At 37.2% G+C, this 18,422-nt stretch overlaps 1 protein-coding gene across 1 annotated transcript in view; it reads right to left on the reverse strand.

Annotated features, from left to right (window-relative positions):
* Nucleotides 1–341: 341 nt before the first annotated feature.
* LOC113230004 (contactin-6-like) overlaps nucleotides 342–18,422 on the reverse strand; it is a gene marked incomplete at its 5' end in the record, with an annotated part of 33,862 nt that continues 15,781 nt past the window's right edge. Inside the window, 4 exons of the mRNA XM_026463726.1 lie at nucleotides 342–664; nucleotides 3,863–4,198; nucleotides 6,174–6,512; nucleotides 8,062–8,232. Of these exons, the coding sequence (XP_026319511.1) occupies nucleotides 342–664; nucleotides 3,863–4,198; nucleotides 6,174–6,512; nucleotides 8,062–8,232 (1,169 nt within the window). The remainder of the gene's footprint in view (nucleotides 665–3,862; nucleotides 4,199–6,173; nucleotides 6,513–8,061; nucleotides 8,233–18,422) is intronic.

Here is an 18,422-nt window from a genome sequence, read left to right on the forward strand (position 1 = left end):
ATAACCGTTCACCGTTTAATGGTCGGCAACAAACTGACAATCGTCTTTTTATGATTACCCACATACACTATATCCCTCCACCACTATTTAAAAAATATTTTTTTTACGACATAAAAGTAAATAATGTTAAACAACTTAAAATAAACAATAACTAGGGAATACCTATAATAGTATGGATTCTTTTCAATAGTACTACCACTTGTAACATATTTGTTTATTTCTAGTGGAGCATTTGGGATACCTTTGTAACCTTTAATATCATCTGACTTTGATGCATCTAGGGCCGGGTCTGTGTGCATGTCCGGTAATGTGGTCGTTGTGCTTGATGTTCCTGCATCGGATTATGGTGTGTTTACAAACAACGCTGTCGCAACCTCTAGCCGATGTTCATTGTTGCGATCATTTTCAGATTCCACTCTGCCCTCTTCATCCAATATCTCCAGGGGCGAGTTCGACGTTGATTTTGTTGATTCAAAAGATAGGTCGCTTCCTTCTTCGCCTTCCTCGTTTTTTTTTACAATAACTACTGGGTCGTCTAATGGTTTTCGTTGCCCCAACTGCATTTCTGTCTCTAGCATTTGCCCTTGTTTTGGATAATCACCGTAGGCACTTATGTCATCCGATACACTAGATGCATCCGTATCCTTGTACTTAAGTAACTGATCTACATGTTTTTTTACACAATAGTCTATTTCCGGTACATATATAGTATACATGCGAGAACCGATTTTTCCTTGAATTGTACCATACTTCCATGTGTGTTTAGTTCCATTAAAAAAAAAATATTTTATCAATACTTTATCTCCTTGTTTAAAATCAGTTCTGCGATGTCCTCCGTATTGTTTATGCTGTAAGGTCTGCTTAATATGTACATTATCTGTTGCTGTGGATGCCAACGGCGCGTTATTAATTGTCACTTTACTATCATGCATATCAACGTCCCGCAACAAATCTAATCGACAGCGTAGCGGACGACCCAGCATCAATTGTGCCGGCGAAAAACCTGTTGTGCAATGAGTCGAGTTTCTGTAATCAAATAAAAATTTTTGTAACTTTTTTAATAAAGTTTTTTGATGTTTTGTCATGTTTTGTTTTAACATTACAGTAATACCTTTTTTTACAGTTTTTACAGTGTTTTCCGCTTGACCATTCGATGCAGGGTGGTACGGCGAAATCGTTAAATGTTTTATACCGTTTACGTTACAGAATTCTCCGAATTGTTTTGAACAAAAATTTGTGGCGTTATCCGTAACTATGGTTCGTACCAAACCGTACCTACTGAACAAGTCGCATAATTTCTCTATAATTATTTCACTGTCTGTTCGCGTCAACATAAAACACTCCACCCATTTTGAGTGTGCATCTACTGCAACTAAAAACTGTTTGCTATCTATCGAAAACATATCAAGATGCAACCGCTGCCAAGGGTGCGTAGGGTACGGCCACGGGGCGCTAGCGGCGAGCGGGGTGGGGCGCTGCGTTGAGTTTGACATATACTACAAGAACGTATTTTTTCTTCTATGTGTTTATCAATGTTTGGCCACCACATTCGTGCCCGCGCCTCTGTTTTTGTTCGCACGATTCCGAAGTGTGACCTATGCAATTCGTGTAATAATTGCTCCCGATATAAAGTTGGTATGATTATTTTGTGGCCACGCATTACGCAACCGTTTTCTAAAGACAACTTTAATCTACAATTGAAATATGGTAAAACATCTTTATTTGTAACCTTAGCTGGCCAGCCATTTTGAATGTAACTCATTGCTTTTGTTAATATCAAGTCGCGTTTGTTTTCTTTGCTAATATCACTCATAATTACTGGTTTTAACAACGATTCATCAATAAAATTTATATACAAGTTCTGTGTGCTGTTCATTAAATTCTGGTATTTCCGACGCTTGTGCCGTCCTTGACAAAAAATCTGCTACATTGTTTTCACTTCTAATATATTCAATACTAAAATTATACGCAGTTAAAAAGAGAGCATAACGTTGCAGTCTATTAGCCGCCGTCTCTGGAACACCTTTTTTGTTTCCAAAAATAGATAAAAGAGGCTTCTGATCAGTGCGTAATATAAAAGGTGTATTGCAACCGTATAAATAATGATGAAATTTTTTTATGGTGAAAATGATAGCTACCGCCTGCTTCTGGATTTGTGAATAATTGCGCTCGGCATTAGAAAGGGAACGAGACGTGTATGCAACTACTCGCTCGGAGCCGTCGGCCTGTCGCTGCGCTAATACCGCACCGAGGCCCGCGGGACCCGCGTCTGCGGTCACCACTGTCCGCAGCGCAGGATCATAATGCGCCAGCACGCGTTCAGACTATAGCTCCTGTTTTATTTTATTAAATGAGTTGTCTTGTTCCACCCCCCACTGCCATTTTACACCTTTTTTTAATAGTGAATGTAATGGACTCAAAAGGCTTGATGTATTTGGAACAAAATTTCTATAATAATTTATCATTCCTAAAAATGACTTCAATTCACTTACGTTTTTCGGACAAGAACTGTTATTCAAAATGGCCTCAACTTTTTTCCTTGACTTTTGTAAACCGTATCTATCTATTTTGTATCCCAAATATTCGACCGACCTTTTGAACAATTCGCATTTTTCTTGTTTTAACCTTAACCCTGCGTCCTGTAATCGCTTTAATACTTGCTCTAACCGTTTTAAATGTACTTCCTTATTAGGTCCCGTAACTAAAATATCATCCAGAAATATACAAGTTCTCTCTACACCTGAAAGTAATTGCTCCATCGTACGCTGGAAAATAAAGGGTGCATTGGCTAAACCGAATACCAGTCTATTGTAACGAAACAAACCTTTGTGCGTATTTATGCATGTTAAATTCTTTGATTCATCCAATTCTAACTGATTGTAGGCCCTAGATAATTCCAATTTTGAAAATGCGACTCCTCCGTGTAACTTAGCAAACAAATCTTCAATGCGTGGTAGTGGATAATTATCCAGAAATAACACTTTATTTAATGTTACGGAAAAGTCACCACAAATTCTAACATTTCCGTCGGGCCTTAAAACGGGTACAATAGGGGTTGCATATTCAGAACTTTCTACTTTTTTTAATACACCTAAATCTAACAACCTTTCCAACTCTTTCTCCACTTTTGGCTTTAAAGCTAACGGCACAGGTCGGGGCTTAAAAAAATTCATCTGTGACTTTGTTTTTATTTTCAAATTTACTTTATATTTATTAAATTTACCTAATTCGTCTGAAAACAAAACTGCATATTTTTGCTTTAACATAAATTCTACGCTATTTTCCTTTAAATTGTTGCAATCTACTCTACATAATTGCAAGTCAAATGCACAAATAAAATCGCGTCCTAATAAAGCAGATTGATTGTTACTTGTTTTAATTACAAACATTTTTAACATTTTCGTACGTTTCTCAAAGATTACCGGTAACAAAACATAGCCTAATGGAGAGATTTTGCTTCCGTTTTTTACAATTTGACACTTCTTTAGAGTATGTTTATGTTTATAATATGATTTATACGTATCATAGAATAAAACAGACACAGCGCTGCCACTGTCAATTTCACATAAAATATTCACATTATCTATCGACACCATTTGCTGCATAGGTTCGCCGTTTAAGCATTGAATACTAAATAAATCATAGTTACCCTCGAGAAGGTCGTCGTCATCCACAGACAGACAATAATTATTTTTCACATTCGTTTTACACAGTCGTTGCAAATGCCCTTTTTTGTTACACTTTCGACACGTATATTCGGAATAACGGCACTGATCTTTCGCATGGTTTTTATACCCACACACTTCACAACACTTGCTTACTCTCGTATTATATCGCGGGATATGACGGGAACTCAAACTACCAGCACCGGTGCTGCCTCGACGTAACGCGAAAACAGGTTGCACGGCCGCCGCCGCTACCGTGTCGTGCTCCGAACGAGTCACCTGCAATGCCAAACGCGCACAGCGCCCATTCTGAGCTAATTCTACCGCCTTATCAAATGTTAGCGTATCCACATCTTCGGCAAACAATTTCTCTTTTTCCTTAGCGTTTTCTAGTCCTAGTACAAATCGATCTCGTAGTGCAGTCTCCAGATCGTTCCTAAATCCACAGTACTGCGCCAAACTTCGCACTCGCGCCGCCCAGTCGGTCAAACCCTCCCCGGGCCGCTGCTCTGCTTTACAAAAAATGTACCTTTCTGCGAACGTACATTTTTTTGATCGTAAATGATTGTCTAGTATTTTTAACAAACTAGTATATTCTATGGTGTCCAAAGCCTTTGGGTATGACAAATCTGTAGCGACGCGGTAGGTATCTTCCACCAAAGCCGTGAGCAATAATGCGCATCGTTTCTTCCCTAGTTTGTCGCTACTGTCGTCGATATCGTTTGCAGTACAATATTGTATAAAACGACTTTTAAATATGCTCCATCCTTGTGTCCGGTGGTCGAACGTGAGACTGTCGCCGATCCTTACGCCTGTCATTGTCCTTATACTTCTGTATTTAAACGTATTTTACTTATTATTATTTGTATTTATCACTATTACACTATTTACACGCGAATTCGTAGACCCTCGTCGCCAATTTGTTACATTTAGGAATTCGTTTAAGTAAAACTCGCAAATAACCGTTCACCGTTTAATGGTCGGCAAAAGACTGACAATCGTCTTTTTATGATTACCCACATACACTATAATAATATAATTATCACCAGGAATATATATTTTATAGACAAAGATATATTAAAGATATACATAATTGTACATTTATATAGCATTTACGCTGCTAACAGATTGACTGCGTGTTGGCAGTTAATGCGTGAAGTCGTATCCTACTTCATATAGCCACGATTGCATGAAGTTGATAAGGACTTCACGCATAAACTTCATGCGGCCGAGATCGAATGAAATTCACGCATTACCTGCAGTCAATATATCAACAGCCTTAAAGTTTTTGGATTGATATGAGGAGAGCATTTAAAAGTAAACTTTAGTATTTCATAGTTACTACGGTTAAATTATAACTCGATGAAAACATTATTCTGAACGGAGTTCTGATTTAATAAGAAAGGGACGTAAAATGTATTTACTTACTTAGGCATAAGCAAATATTAGGCGTAATACAGGTAACAAGTAAATCTATGAACTTACGTATACAAAGCAAACATATAAGCACACATGATTATAATAATATGTATGTATTTGATGAGGGAATTATACAAAATAATTTTCCGTTAATCGTGACGTCTTACCACTTGATGCTTACCATTGATTAAGCTTAAACCTTACAACACCCTAGCAAAGTTTAGTTTACGTTGTACAGTTAAAGGTTGTTCAGCTTTACTCTTCCTATAACTGCTAAATACAATGAAAGTTGTTTGAAAATGTGTGTGGACATATTTGAGGAAATACCGTTTGAGATTGTTTAGCTTAATATATTAATTACAAGTGGTTTTAAATAAAAATCATTTAAAACTGACATAAAAAAAATAAGCTGTAAAAGACCATAACGTAATACGCTTTTTATAACCCGTCAAGGGTTACATGGTGGGTATACATGTCATATTTGGTTTGTAAAATTGTGACATTATTTTTTATTATTAGAGTAGGTTATGAGTATTTTACAATTTAACAATTGCATACTTAATAATACATACAAAATATGACACTCTTAAATGATATTACATATTCTACCATGTTTTAGGCAACTAAATAAATAATTATTTAGATATCTTTTTCAGAATGAGACATTATGACGTTTATGATATTTAAATCTTCATTGAAGATTTAAATTCAACTCTTTACCATTTATGATAAAAACTGTACAAAATTAAAATCTAAAGCTGAATACGCTGTTGATTGTACATTTTCGCAGGTAATATTTGCGATAGGTCGCTACTAAGTTATTAATTTTCAAAGGGTCGGAACATTCTCATCAATATCAATTTTCCTTCAATTTAAAAACTTTCAATTAATTATTCGTGAACATGATAGTAAATCAGATTTTTTACACCAATATTGGTCTACATACTAATGTAAAACAAATGTTTTGCACAAAAATTTCATTGCAATTCTAAAGAATATAGACAATTGTTTCATTCAATATCTATTAAATTTACGTAAAATCTACATTTATAAATTTATTTACAACTACGAAAACTAGAATCATTAAACTATAAACTATTCTGGAATATAATTTGTTAGATCTATTACTATTTGCGAGTTTGTACTCGTCTAATTCAAATTTGTTTATAATTTTGCGAACTTTGTTGCTTAGTTTGTCTTTGTTAACGAAATTTGTCGTTATATTAATTGTTTTATTTTTTATAAATTCATCACGGACTGTTGGGACGTTTGGTGTACGCTCAGGAACATCTGTCACAGTCTCCATTTCGTCTTCGTCATCAGAATTGTCAGCGGAGCCAAATTGATTATCTTGTTCTTCAGTTGCAGTCGTATATTTATCGCTTTTACTCGCTGGGCTTGTATTTCGGACTGTAGGCCCCGGGATTTCTGCAAAAAGAAGCAATTTTTAGTAGGAAACTATAATATGCATTAAAAGTTTTTGTTTCTTTTTTACTCACACTCATAGCCCCGCACTAGGGAAACCCTGTGTCGCCGGTGCCATGGACACACACATAGGTAGACAACTACAAATTACATCTAAACTCTCGAGAGAAATAAATGTAGGCCATACAAATATTTCTCCCGGCCTGAGAATCGAACCTCTGCGTGGCAGTCCAGTATGGTAGCAGTTAAATTAGAAACTATTTTTTTTATGATACAAAGTCAAGTGACGAACATGTCGTGTCTCGCCAGACACACGTCAACACGCCTGTCCATAGCAGATACAGTGCCAGTCAAAGCTTTAAATCGCAAAGATCTCAAAAACCTGCCAATGCGTCAGTCACTCTGAGACTTAACTTGACAAGTCTCATGTGCAACCTTGCCAATCAAAACCGAAACGCTATAAAGCTTACATTGCTGCATGGCAGTAGAAAATATATAAAGTGGCAGTACTTCAAAGGAGGAACACTTTCACGACGAGATCTACTGCTACTGAATGCGAGCTTTCCTAAAAATCTCTATGGTAGAAGCAGACAATTGGTTTCTCAGTCTTGGAAGAGCAATTTAAATTTAAATTTCTATAACCTTTTATCAGGTTTCGAGGGTTACTATTAGTTTGATTATGGTAACGAATTCCTTAATTATTGTGAAAACTGATCTTCGTAATTTATAAACAATTTAGCTTTGTGATATTATTTTGTAAAGAAAAGGAAATTATAGCGAGATATTATTATATATTATATAAACTCGTTGTTAGTTAGTGACGTTTATTTTAATTATATATAATTTTATTCGACGTTCAAGTAGTATTCACGTAGCAATCGTCATAGTTTACACATTGTCCTGTAAGTTTGCAGCAATGATAGTTCTAGATAATTTCCCCAAATGGCAAGTATGAATCAAGCCAGGTATTGTTTTTAAAGACGAATAACACTCGAATTCTTTTAGAAAATTCTTATCGACGTAGCCTGGCCAATGGCTATGTTATAGCATCTCCTTTGCCATTCTTTTTTTCTTTTTATCGTGTCGATGCTTCTTTTGCTTTAGGATTGCATTGACTTTAAATACGAGAGGTATGTTGCCACGTAGTCGCGTAGAGATTCCTTGTACAGGTATTAAGGAACAAGAGGCGGCGAGCAAGGTGTGCTCACCGCCTATCGTGCCTTAATACCTGTACAAGGGAATATCTCTACGCGGCCACGGATAGCGCAGTGAAGGTGGCAACATACCACGCATATTCGCCACCACCTGGTTTCATCATCCCTCAAGAGCAATCATCACTAATTATTGTCGGCGGTAGCCCGTGTGGAAATCTTAGAATCGATTGTAGAGTCAAAATCTGCAAATGGAAGTTCCGGGATGCTAGTTAAACACGGTGTCATTGCGGAGCCCCAACACAGTCCATCAGTCCATGCAGCACTTGCTCGTGCGCCCCTTGTGCCATTCTTGTTAACTTCTACAGACAGGGTGCAATTTTAAATCATAAGATACTTACCATATAGTCTGATGATACTGTCGACTTCTCCCAGAGAGTTTTTGGCGACGCATCTGTAACCACCAACGTCAGCAGCAGTAAGGCGGCGTACTGTCAGCACCATGCGGCTCTCAAATGAACTAATCGCTGCATTCAGCACCTCGTATTTATTTGATGATATCACCATTTCATCTGTATACAAAAAAGATAATGAGGATAAAAGAATGAACAATTCTAGAAACATTTTTTGGAAAGTAGATTCTAGTAGTAAAACTTAAAATTTCTATTAACTAGATCCCTAATACTACAAGACGCAAGTAAGTAAGTAAGAAAGTAATATTTCACGATTGTAAAGTTTTTTCTTATACTTTCAAGTGACGGGACGAACAAGTCGTGCGCCTGATGGAAGCTTCACGCTATTCCGTAACAGTACAGTGCCACTCAAAGCTTTAAATTGTAAAGATCTGAGGGGCACTATCACTACGCCCGTTACCCTGAAACATAACTTGACAAGTCCCACCTGCCTATAATTTCACTAGCACCCTTACCCTTCAAAACCGGAACACAGCAATGTTGACATTACTGCTTGGCGGCAGAAATAGGTAAGGTGGCAGTACTACCCTAGATGAACTCTTTCACAAGGAGCTCTACTGCTAGTAAAGACTACTTTAAATATGTGTATAGTGTTTTAGGCAACGCAATACAATTTGATAATTTTTGATTTGAAAAAAAAATAATACTAATCTTACTAAAATTAAAGTGCAACTATTTATGTCCCAGCCTTTACGATTTATTCTTGTAGCAGGAACGACATTTTTCAAGAGACGCCAAAGCGGCGACATTTCCTGGTATCCCTGTTGGAGCCCTAAACAATCCTTCCTGCGTTCCTGCCGAAAACCGGTAAACCCCAAAATGTTGTTCATGAATGATAAAGTGACTAGCTTTCTGAAAACACTGTCTCGCTAAGAAAATAAACTATCGATTTCGTCTACTCTGCAACTAAACTCTTGAATCGCGAACATGATATTAAGTTTTGCCGTGAAAAGTAACTCGTATAGAACTTATTTCCAGGCGCATTAATTAAAGCACTGACAAACTTTACAAGGAAACGATAACACCAGTAACGCCTTTTCTAATCTTAATTTCGATCGAAACTTCGGTTTGTTTACTCTCCTGTGTACTCCGCGCGGCTTTACGACGTGCGCTAAAGATTTCGCACAAAATTACTGTAGAAACCCAGCGCTCTACAGCAAGTCCCAGTTTCATTATAACAAGAAATTTCATCTCAATTAATGTCTAAAATAACATTGTAACACTCTTAATTACGCTCGAGTGAGGCCTGCTTAATTAACACTTACATGTCAGCCGCCCTAACATAGATTGATGACAAACGAAAATGACGATCCGGCACTGTACGCCCTTTGGGTTGGTTTTCGCAATGGGCAAAAGCGCCAGTCACTCGACACGAGTTCGTGAACGAACAAAGGGCATGATCGACGGCCCGCAATACACCACTCGGTCATATCATCGCCGCAAAACAAGTTACGACCTTAATGCATTTTAATAATTAACGCGACGCGACGCTCACTAAAAACGACCAGTTTGAACAGGCAGGCGGCGTTTTCAGAGCGTTTTTCAAACAAAAGTACAATGAACATGACACATTTATATCACCATTTTATGCGTATATTTATTATTAAGTACGTTTCACAATAGATGTAACACCTACTGGATAGTATATAGACATTCACCACTGAGATAACTCTGAGACGCTCGACGTGTAACAGCTAACAAGGCGGGCGGTATCGGCTATTCGACAGGAATTGTTATGACTGTTACCGAGCTCCCCAGTGGTTTTCACTAGCATGGATTTACAGCAAACAAAGCCCCATAGTATCAGTAGGAGAATCACTTAATTTTAATGTATAAATACCACCACATTTTTACAGCAAGAAACAAATTATTTATTTCTTTATACAGTTATTACAATATTGAATACTATAAATTAAATGCTTTGAAAATCCTATCTAATTATGAGTGAATACAGCTTGCAAAAACAACGTAATTAAGGATAAATATAAACATAAAAAGCAGTGACCAAACGTATTCAAAAAAATACAAACAAAAACAAAAAAATACTAGAGTACACAGGTCTGGAGCAGTATCAAACTAAATGGGAAAAAATAAATTTATTTACAGTTTCATACTATTATTTTACGATATTTGTGTAGGTATTGCTGTTATAGTATGTCGATTACGCAATGCTTGTGAACTTAGGATATCTTAAGAGTTCTGAAATTAAATTTAGCCAAGCAATTGTAGTCAGTTTCTGGATACTTAACATAAATATTTTCATAAGTTATAAAATATAAATATAGATGTTTTACTTCGTTAAACAACCCTTTTTTCTTAAGGGTATAGTACTCTTTTAAAATAATACGTCACACTCGACCGACGCGAAATCCCCAAGGATCTGTCGCTGCTCTCGTAACCTTTTACACTAAAGAGCCGTCATTCGTATTGTCGTGGAAATCTGTGTCAGCAGCGAAAGATTAGTCGACGGATTTAAGTACGAGGGAAACGGCTCATATTAAATTACTCCACGTTTGCGCCTTTTCGGATATACGTTACGTGGAACTTAAAAATTCTTGAAGCTCAAAACTCTGTTCCCATTGAAAATGTAAATTTCAAGCGACAATTGCCGAGCGAAACTTTGCGAAACCGCCAACGGCGGAGCAAAGGGGAGCGAGGTTCAAAACGCTCTATCCAGCTCATTACTGATTGTTTCTGACTAGAGTTAGAACAGCTGTTCAGACCGAAACGCAAAATATGACTACAACGACTTCACAAAAAATACGTTTGTTTCTTGAATACGCAACGATTTACATAGGGCATGAAAACCGATTAGTCGGTTAAGCGAAAAAACCGAGTAACCGTCCATTACGGAACCCGGTTTTCATCTAAGGAATCATCAAGGATTCATCAAGGAAGGATTCATCGGTTTTCATCAAGTTTTTCGGGACATTCGGTTTGGTTTTGAAACCATGAAATTTATATTCTTAATTCATAATATCTTGAGTAATAATGATAAATAAACGCTAACTAAATGTTAAAATGCGAGTGTCGAGCGCAAATATGCATATTTGTATTAAAATTGTTGTTGTTGCTTAAAGTTGTTGATTTATTTTTTATTATTATTGAATGAATATATATAAGAACTTGATTGATCTCATCGAAGCTAAGAATTCCATAAATATAAACATATAACGTACAAAACACTGATTTGAGTTTTTTCGTTTTCTGACACTTTTAAAGACTTATTTACATCAGAAAAGTATCCGAAAAAGCCGGATAACCGGGTAACCGAAAATTAAAAACCGAAAAAAACCGGTTTTCAAAATGTAATTCCCTCGTATCTTACATGCCCTAGATGCACAATATTTTCAAAAGTTTACCTATCGAGAGCGTATACGAAAATATTCCACTTAGATTTCATGTTTTTAACCAATGATAACACACGCAGATATTGTCATTCTTCGTGAATACGTAACCGTATGATTTGGAGCTGCTACGTTACGCGCACAGATTTTCTTGACACAATATGTACGTTGTTATGACACCGGAGAACGAGAAAATGTGTTATTACTTGTTATATTTATAACGTCAAGATACTTTGGCTTGTTTTACGCGCGAATAGGTATTAATGGATATTTCAGTGAGAATATCACCTGAGATTTTATTATGAACCCCGGGAGTAATGTTTCTACTTTTCAATGTTATTGGAACACATTTGGTTTTATGCGCTCAGGATTACGAGCTAAAGCTCGCGTGACGGATTCGATTATTGGATGGGAAGACCGAAAAATTCGATTATTGAAGCATTTGCTGAGAACCATCAAAATTTTAATAACAGAATCACACATCTCAAACACCGTGTGCAAATCAAGGATAATATATCAGTGAAGGTATGTTTTGATAAATAAAAATGTTCACGGACAGTGCAGCATTTTATACAGAAAATAAATAAAAAACATCCCAAGACGTATGGGAAAATGAGGCTTTCTCACCTCATACGGGCAATATGAATAAAATATGGGTTCATCAGTTGAATAAACGAACATTTCGTGTTCGAATAACCTTATACAGATATAACACGTCAAATATTTGAATCAGACTAATACATTGTGAATTACGTGTAGTGATCAGAATCCAGTGACTTCTGGAAAATTTACTTGGGAGTAGGCACTTTGCAAAACTGCACGAAAGGTTTTTCCTTCAACACAGTGATTGCTCTCGGTGATGATATGTTACTTTATAATTGTTTATTTATGAACTAACACATCCAGTAGCAGTAAAGCTCCCTGTGTAAGAGTTCGTCCAGGGAAGTACTGCCACCATACCTATTTATGCCGCCAGCAGTAATGTGAGCATTGTGGCGTGTTGCATGCTGGAATTACAGGCACATGTCAACTTATATATCAGACACATGGCAACTTATATCAGCAGTATCCCTCAGATATTAGCGATTTAACGCTCTGAGTGGCATTGGATAGATGAGCGTGTCACTTACAACCAGGTGCACGACTTGTTCATCCCGTCACTTAATATCATAAAACGAAATATTTACATAGTGAACTCATTATATTGAAGCCGTGGTAGCCTAACGGTTTGACGTACTGTCTCTTAAGTAGATGGTGGGTTTGAATCAGCGCTCGTACCTCTGAGTTCCTCGGAACTTATACGCGAAATTTAATTTGAAATTCACCACGAGCATTTCGGTAAAGGAAAATATCGTGACGAAATCTGTACGTCGAAGAAGTGAAGTCCCCAACCCTCATTGAGCCTGCGTGGCTATAACCTAACCCTCGCCTGGAAAGAGACCGGTGCTCAGCAATATGATGAATAAATGGGTGATGATGATACTTTTCCTGGACTTATACCGATTCTCGTTCATTTTAACGCGTGAGCACGTGTCACTGAACATATTCCACAAAAACTTATACGAGCAAATGCGCGTGCTAATTTGTTCCGCTTAAGCATCTAAAAGACTCCTTTGATTTAGTAGTGGTTCATGTTGTCTACAACAATTTGTAACTAAGGTGTTAAACAAGAGCTGAGCTAGTTAATTATTAAGCATTGTTTGAAAATGTGTATGTGTATCTGTAACACCCTTCTCAGAAACCTTTAGAGAAAACGACAGCTACGGTCGACTATTTGAGTTGAAACTTGCCAAATCAAAAGCTGACTGGAGTTGCCGGAATGTTTGTGATGCTACAAACTTGCCGCCTTTACAACGCCACAGGATACGGTAACCGTATTGTTTGTATTTCGGTTAGATACGCATTATATGTATATATGAGATAGTAAATAATATGACAAACATGTTTTTTTTACTTTGTGAAATCATGGTAACTATAATTAAGAATTATCAATGCATAACGTGTTAATGGCTCAGTTGGGAGAGCGTCAGGCGCGATATGCTGGATGCGCTGGTTCGAATTCAGCCGATCGAAGAAATTTTAGTGTTCGATCTTCGTAATGTGTAATTTTACAAACAATAGTTGAATATCATGGAAACAAAACATCGTGATATTCAATAAACTTTTCTTATATATATACTAAGGTCAACGGCGCTTAGGTTAAGTTCACCTACCCTCATGTTCTTTAACATTTATATTGCTATCCTTTTTAACTTGCTGCAACTGAACTGCTTTACCTGGTTGAGACAGTATACAACCAACTCTGCCCTTGTAACGAAAAAGGCACTATGCGTACTTTATACAGCAGTTGTGCCTTTTTTCGTTCTGACGGCAGAACTGTTCTAGATGACCTTAGACCACCCATGGACGCTCGTTTAGCTCTGTGGATTCACCGCCATATTTAAAGACTTAACGCACTCTGCATAATCTTACTTCGACGTGTGTGAAATGCTGATTGTGTTTTACTGTGTTGTTGTACAGTATTTAAACACTGCTCGGTGACAAATCAAGTGATCATCATCGAAATTGGTAGTCTCCTCGGATCGCTACCAACTTGGCGCATCTAAGGCACTAGCCTTACAGAAAACCGGATGAAGTCCAGGCAAACAGGCTGATCTGGGGTTATAACTTGACTTAGATGGTCCCTGCGCAGGCATGCTCGCACAGGCCATTGTGCCCTTCTTGTATACCCTAAGGGTCAGTAGGGACGACAACTACAATCAAAACTAATGTAGAAAAATATGGGACTGACCGCCACCGAGCCAACGGAACCGCCACGCGTTCCACCGCATTTGTCGGACATCTTTAATTAGGACGTCTGTTGGGAGTTGAAGAAGAGTGCTGCTAAGGACCATCATACGAGCACGAAACCCACCACTGCGGTCAGTGAAGTATAGTTCAGTAGTTCAGCATTCCTTTACCAGCCGATCCGTCCTTTTCCAGACATTCCTTTCCATTCAGTTCACTTCTCTCCTTAAAAGCGTTATCACCAACGAACTACCGCTTTGGTACTATTACATAACGTTAGTTCAATATCTACCACGAACGGCTACGAAAAAATAATTCGTAGGCTTCACGTGATTTATTTTATTAACTGATGTAAGGAAAATCATCCCTCATTAATAACAGAGAACGGCGGCGGCAATATCGTACATTCACAGGAGATAAATTATAAAAGCATTGTCGGATTCAGCGGTGCGCAATGTCCACTCAAATGGAACTAACTAGCATTGTCTTCTTCCACAATAGGTCACTTTTCTTAAGAATTAACCCCGACGTATTAAATTAAAACTGAATATCTCATTACTTGCAAACTGACCACGCCCACATTTCACTCTTGCCAAAAAACTATGCCAATTTTGTACACGCGCCCGCTTAATTCGTCCAGTTCTGTGCGGATTTCCTTTTTGGAGTTGAGGAAGTCGGAGAAAACTTTAGCTAGCCTGATGTTAACAAAAGTGAGCTCTTTTCAAAGCCATAAAAATATTTTTCATCTTCGATTAGGTCTTTAAATATAACTCAATATTTCTTCCAACAATGAAACTAAATCCGAATTGAAATCCCTTACTGGCGAGGCAGAAATCTAAAACTATTGATAACCTTAATTTTTTTATAATACAAGTGACGGGACGAACAAGTCGTATGCCTGACGGTAAACGACACGCCTGTCTATGACAGTTGTAGTGCCACTCAGAACTTTAAATCGCAAAGATCTGAGGGGCACTGCCACTGCGCCCGTCATCCTGAGACATAAGTAGACAAGTCCCACGTGCCTGTAATTTCACCAGCATCTTTCAAAACCGGAATTCAATAATGCTCATATTACTGCTGGAGGCAGAAATAGGTAATGTGGGAGTACTTTCCTGGACGAAATATTTCACAAATAGCTCTACTGCTACTGCACATGTTTAATAACAAATAGAGGAAAAAAAATTAATTATTTGACTACATTCATTGACTTACAAATAAATGGACGACGGGTCTAATACAAAAACCACGAAAAAAATGTCCCAAGTCAACCTATTCGAAATTTAAAATGTTATGTCATCGCAGTATCGCGCTGTCCGTAGAACAAATGAAGACTAAAGCGGAGTGTCGCGCTCTGTATACGATTTTAGCGCCTTACAAGTGCGGACACTTTTTAGCGCGGACCCGACGTCCATATAATTGTAAGTCAATGACTACATTTGACTAATTAAGTTAAATGTAGAAAATTTCACTGCGAGAGGCGCGCCTTGGAGCTTTGTACCTAAGAAGCTGCCAATGATTACACTTTCTATAGTTAAACTTATTCTTTGACGGAAGTAGTAGTAATCTGGTTACCTTTATAGCGAGAAGTAGTTACCGTAAAATACATGAAGCTGAAATATTGGCTGAGGCTGAGGCCTTATACGGCCATCGTTTGCCTATCGGCGGAACCCACGCCACTTATGCTTACGAGAAGAAGAGGACTACGGTGCCAACATAAGATTGGTTACACGCGGCGATTTTAGCAGCAGCACTTGCGATTTATAGGCGATTGCATCGATGCAAACGCGCGACTGCATCGCGTTTGCATCGCTTTTGTACCGCTGCTAAAAGTCACCGTGTGTAACCGTGTGTAACCCACAGTAGCTGTATGTCTAGCTTCTATAGACCAAATCTATTGTTATATACAACATCAAAGTCACACATGGCAAATTTATTCCAATTGCCTTAAGTTTAATTAAATTTGAAGTGGAATTGCTTGAAACAATTACCTTCCATTACTTCAAGTAATCCTACTCCAAGTTGCTTTGCAGAGGTGGTTACGACACGATTTTGAGGGCATCCCAGCTCTAGTACTTGCGTGACGTAGTTGCCATCTACGAAATTCCCACGGGATAGATAACAGTCGTAAATTAAAGCTAGACATGTTAAGTTCAAAGACAGTTGAAGTTGGCATGTCTGTCAGGGTTGGAAGAAAACTTGCCTCGTGGTCTTGAGATATAGAATCTTTGTCCTGCAGAAACGTGCAGTTAGGGCAATTTACAATCTGAGCCCCAAAGTATCTTTGAGAGATAAGTTTAAAGAAATTAACATTCTTACACTAGCCTCACAGTACATTTATGAAAATGTAATTTATGTTAAAAGGAATAGTAATTTATTTATGAAAAATAGTGACAGACATAACATTAATACGAGGAATAGAAATAAACTAGCTTTTCTTGATAGTCGACTTCACAAAGTCAAAAAATCATTTAAGGGGCAATGTATACGCTTCTATAACAAGATTCCGGTTGATATACAAAATTTGGCTTTCACGAGGTTTAAAACTATAGTGAAACAAAAACTTTATACTAAAGGTTATTATACAACTTCTGCGTACTTGGATGACAAAAATCCGTGGTAGTAACCCGTTTAGCTCGTGGAGGTAGTCTCGATCTCCGATGTTTGAAATAAAAATAAATATTGTCAATGTTATTTATAAAGAGCAACCCCTAGAGTTTCTTGCTCATTCTTCTTAGGGGAATCTGCCTTACGAATGAGCGGTAGAGTTTAACTATTGTGACGATTTCAAGTGTAATAATGCTTACCTATGAAATAAAGATTATTTTGAATTTGAATTTGAATTTGAGTGCGATTCCCATCTAGTAAGTTGCACTATCGATACATTTCGGAAAATGTGCAATTTCATTAAATATTACTTGCTGTAACCACGCAAGAAAAAAAAACAGTGGAAGTGCCTTAAGCCTCGATTACTATCAGAACCGATGTCGCCAAAACTCACACATTGTTAATTTGAAAAACTACAAAATCTTGATATTGATTGGTTTTAGTTTTAAATTTAAAAAGAAATAACAAATTCTGGATTGTTAATATAATTTAAACATTACCCTGTTGGCATATCGTTGACAGTTCAATACCATCAATACCTATTATTACAAGTTCGACGTTTTGATATTATATTGAAATTTCAATCAATGTGTTGCCATCTAGCGGTTCATTGCTGAACGACGACGAATTGGAGTTATTGATTTAGTTCTCCAAACAAGAAGCGACCATACTGCAGGGATATAAGTTTAACTTTCGTTTCGTAAACAAAAAATTTTAGAGAGTTTGAGAAAGAGTTCGTCCAGGGAAGTACTGCCACCTTACCTATTTCTGCCGTCAAGCAGTAATGTAATGTAATGTGTTTTGGTCTCGAAGGGTGAGTGTGCTAGTGAAATTATAGGCACATGGGACTTGTCAACTTATGTCTCAGTGTGACGGGCGTAGTGGCAGTGCCCCTCAAATCTTTGCGATTTAAAGCTCTGAGTGGCACTGATACTGTTATGGACAGGCATGTAGCTTACCATCAGGCTCACGACTTGTTCATCCCATCACTTGATATTATACAAAAAAATTAATGTGGGTTAAAAACGATGCTAGCCAAACTTTCATAAAAAAGGTTAACAAGTACACGTTTATTTTTAGGTAAGCAAGTTAAAGTTGAAAGAAAGAAGAATATATCCCTGAGAAGAATTAGTAAAACAATTGCTCTTTATAAAAAAAAATGTATACATTTATCATTCACAATATTTCTTTCAAGTAGTTAAACTATTCGTTTTGTGTTGTAGCGAGATCGTGAAAATTTGTTTAGTTAAAATCCTCAAGATCACATATTTTCTCTATGAGTTTAAGCCAGTCCTAAAAATGTCCAATCGTGAAACCAAATAGATATTTATATATATAGATAGGCGATACAAATAATACGAGTGATACGAATTACACTGTTATAAACTTTCACGATTTTCACACATTATTTGAATAACACGGTCTCAAGTTCGAGGCAAATAAATTGTGTTTTAATACAAGATTAAGTCCCGAATTCAAAATCAAATAATGTGACACGAATTAATAGGGGTTAAAGTATGAAATTGCCGATTTGTACTGAAAATCTAA

The sequence above is a fragment of the Hyposmocoma kahamanoa genome, unplaced genomic scaffold (assembly GCF_003589595.1).
Source record: "Hyposmocoma kahamanoa isolate Upper Pololo Valley unplaced genomic scaffold, ASM358959v1 63, whole genome shotgun sequence".
Classification (NCBI taxonomy): domain Eukaryota; kingdom Metazoa; phylum Arthropoda; class Insecta; order Lepidoptera; family Cosmopterigidae; genus Hyposmocoma; species Hyposmocoma kahamanoa.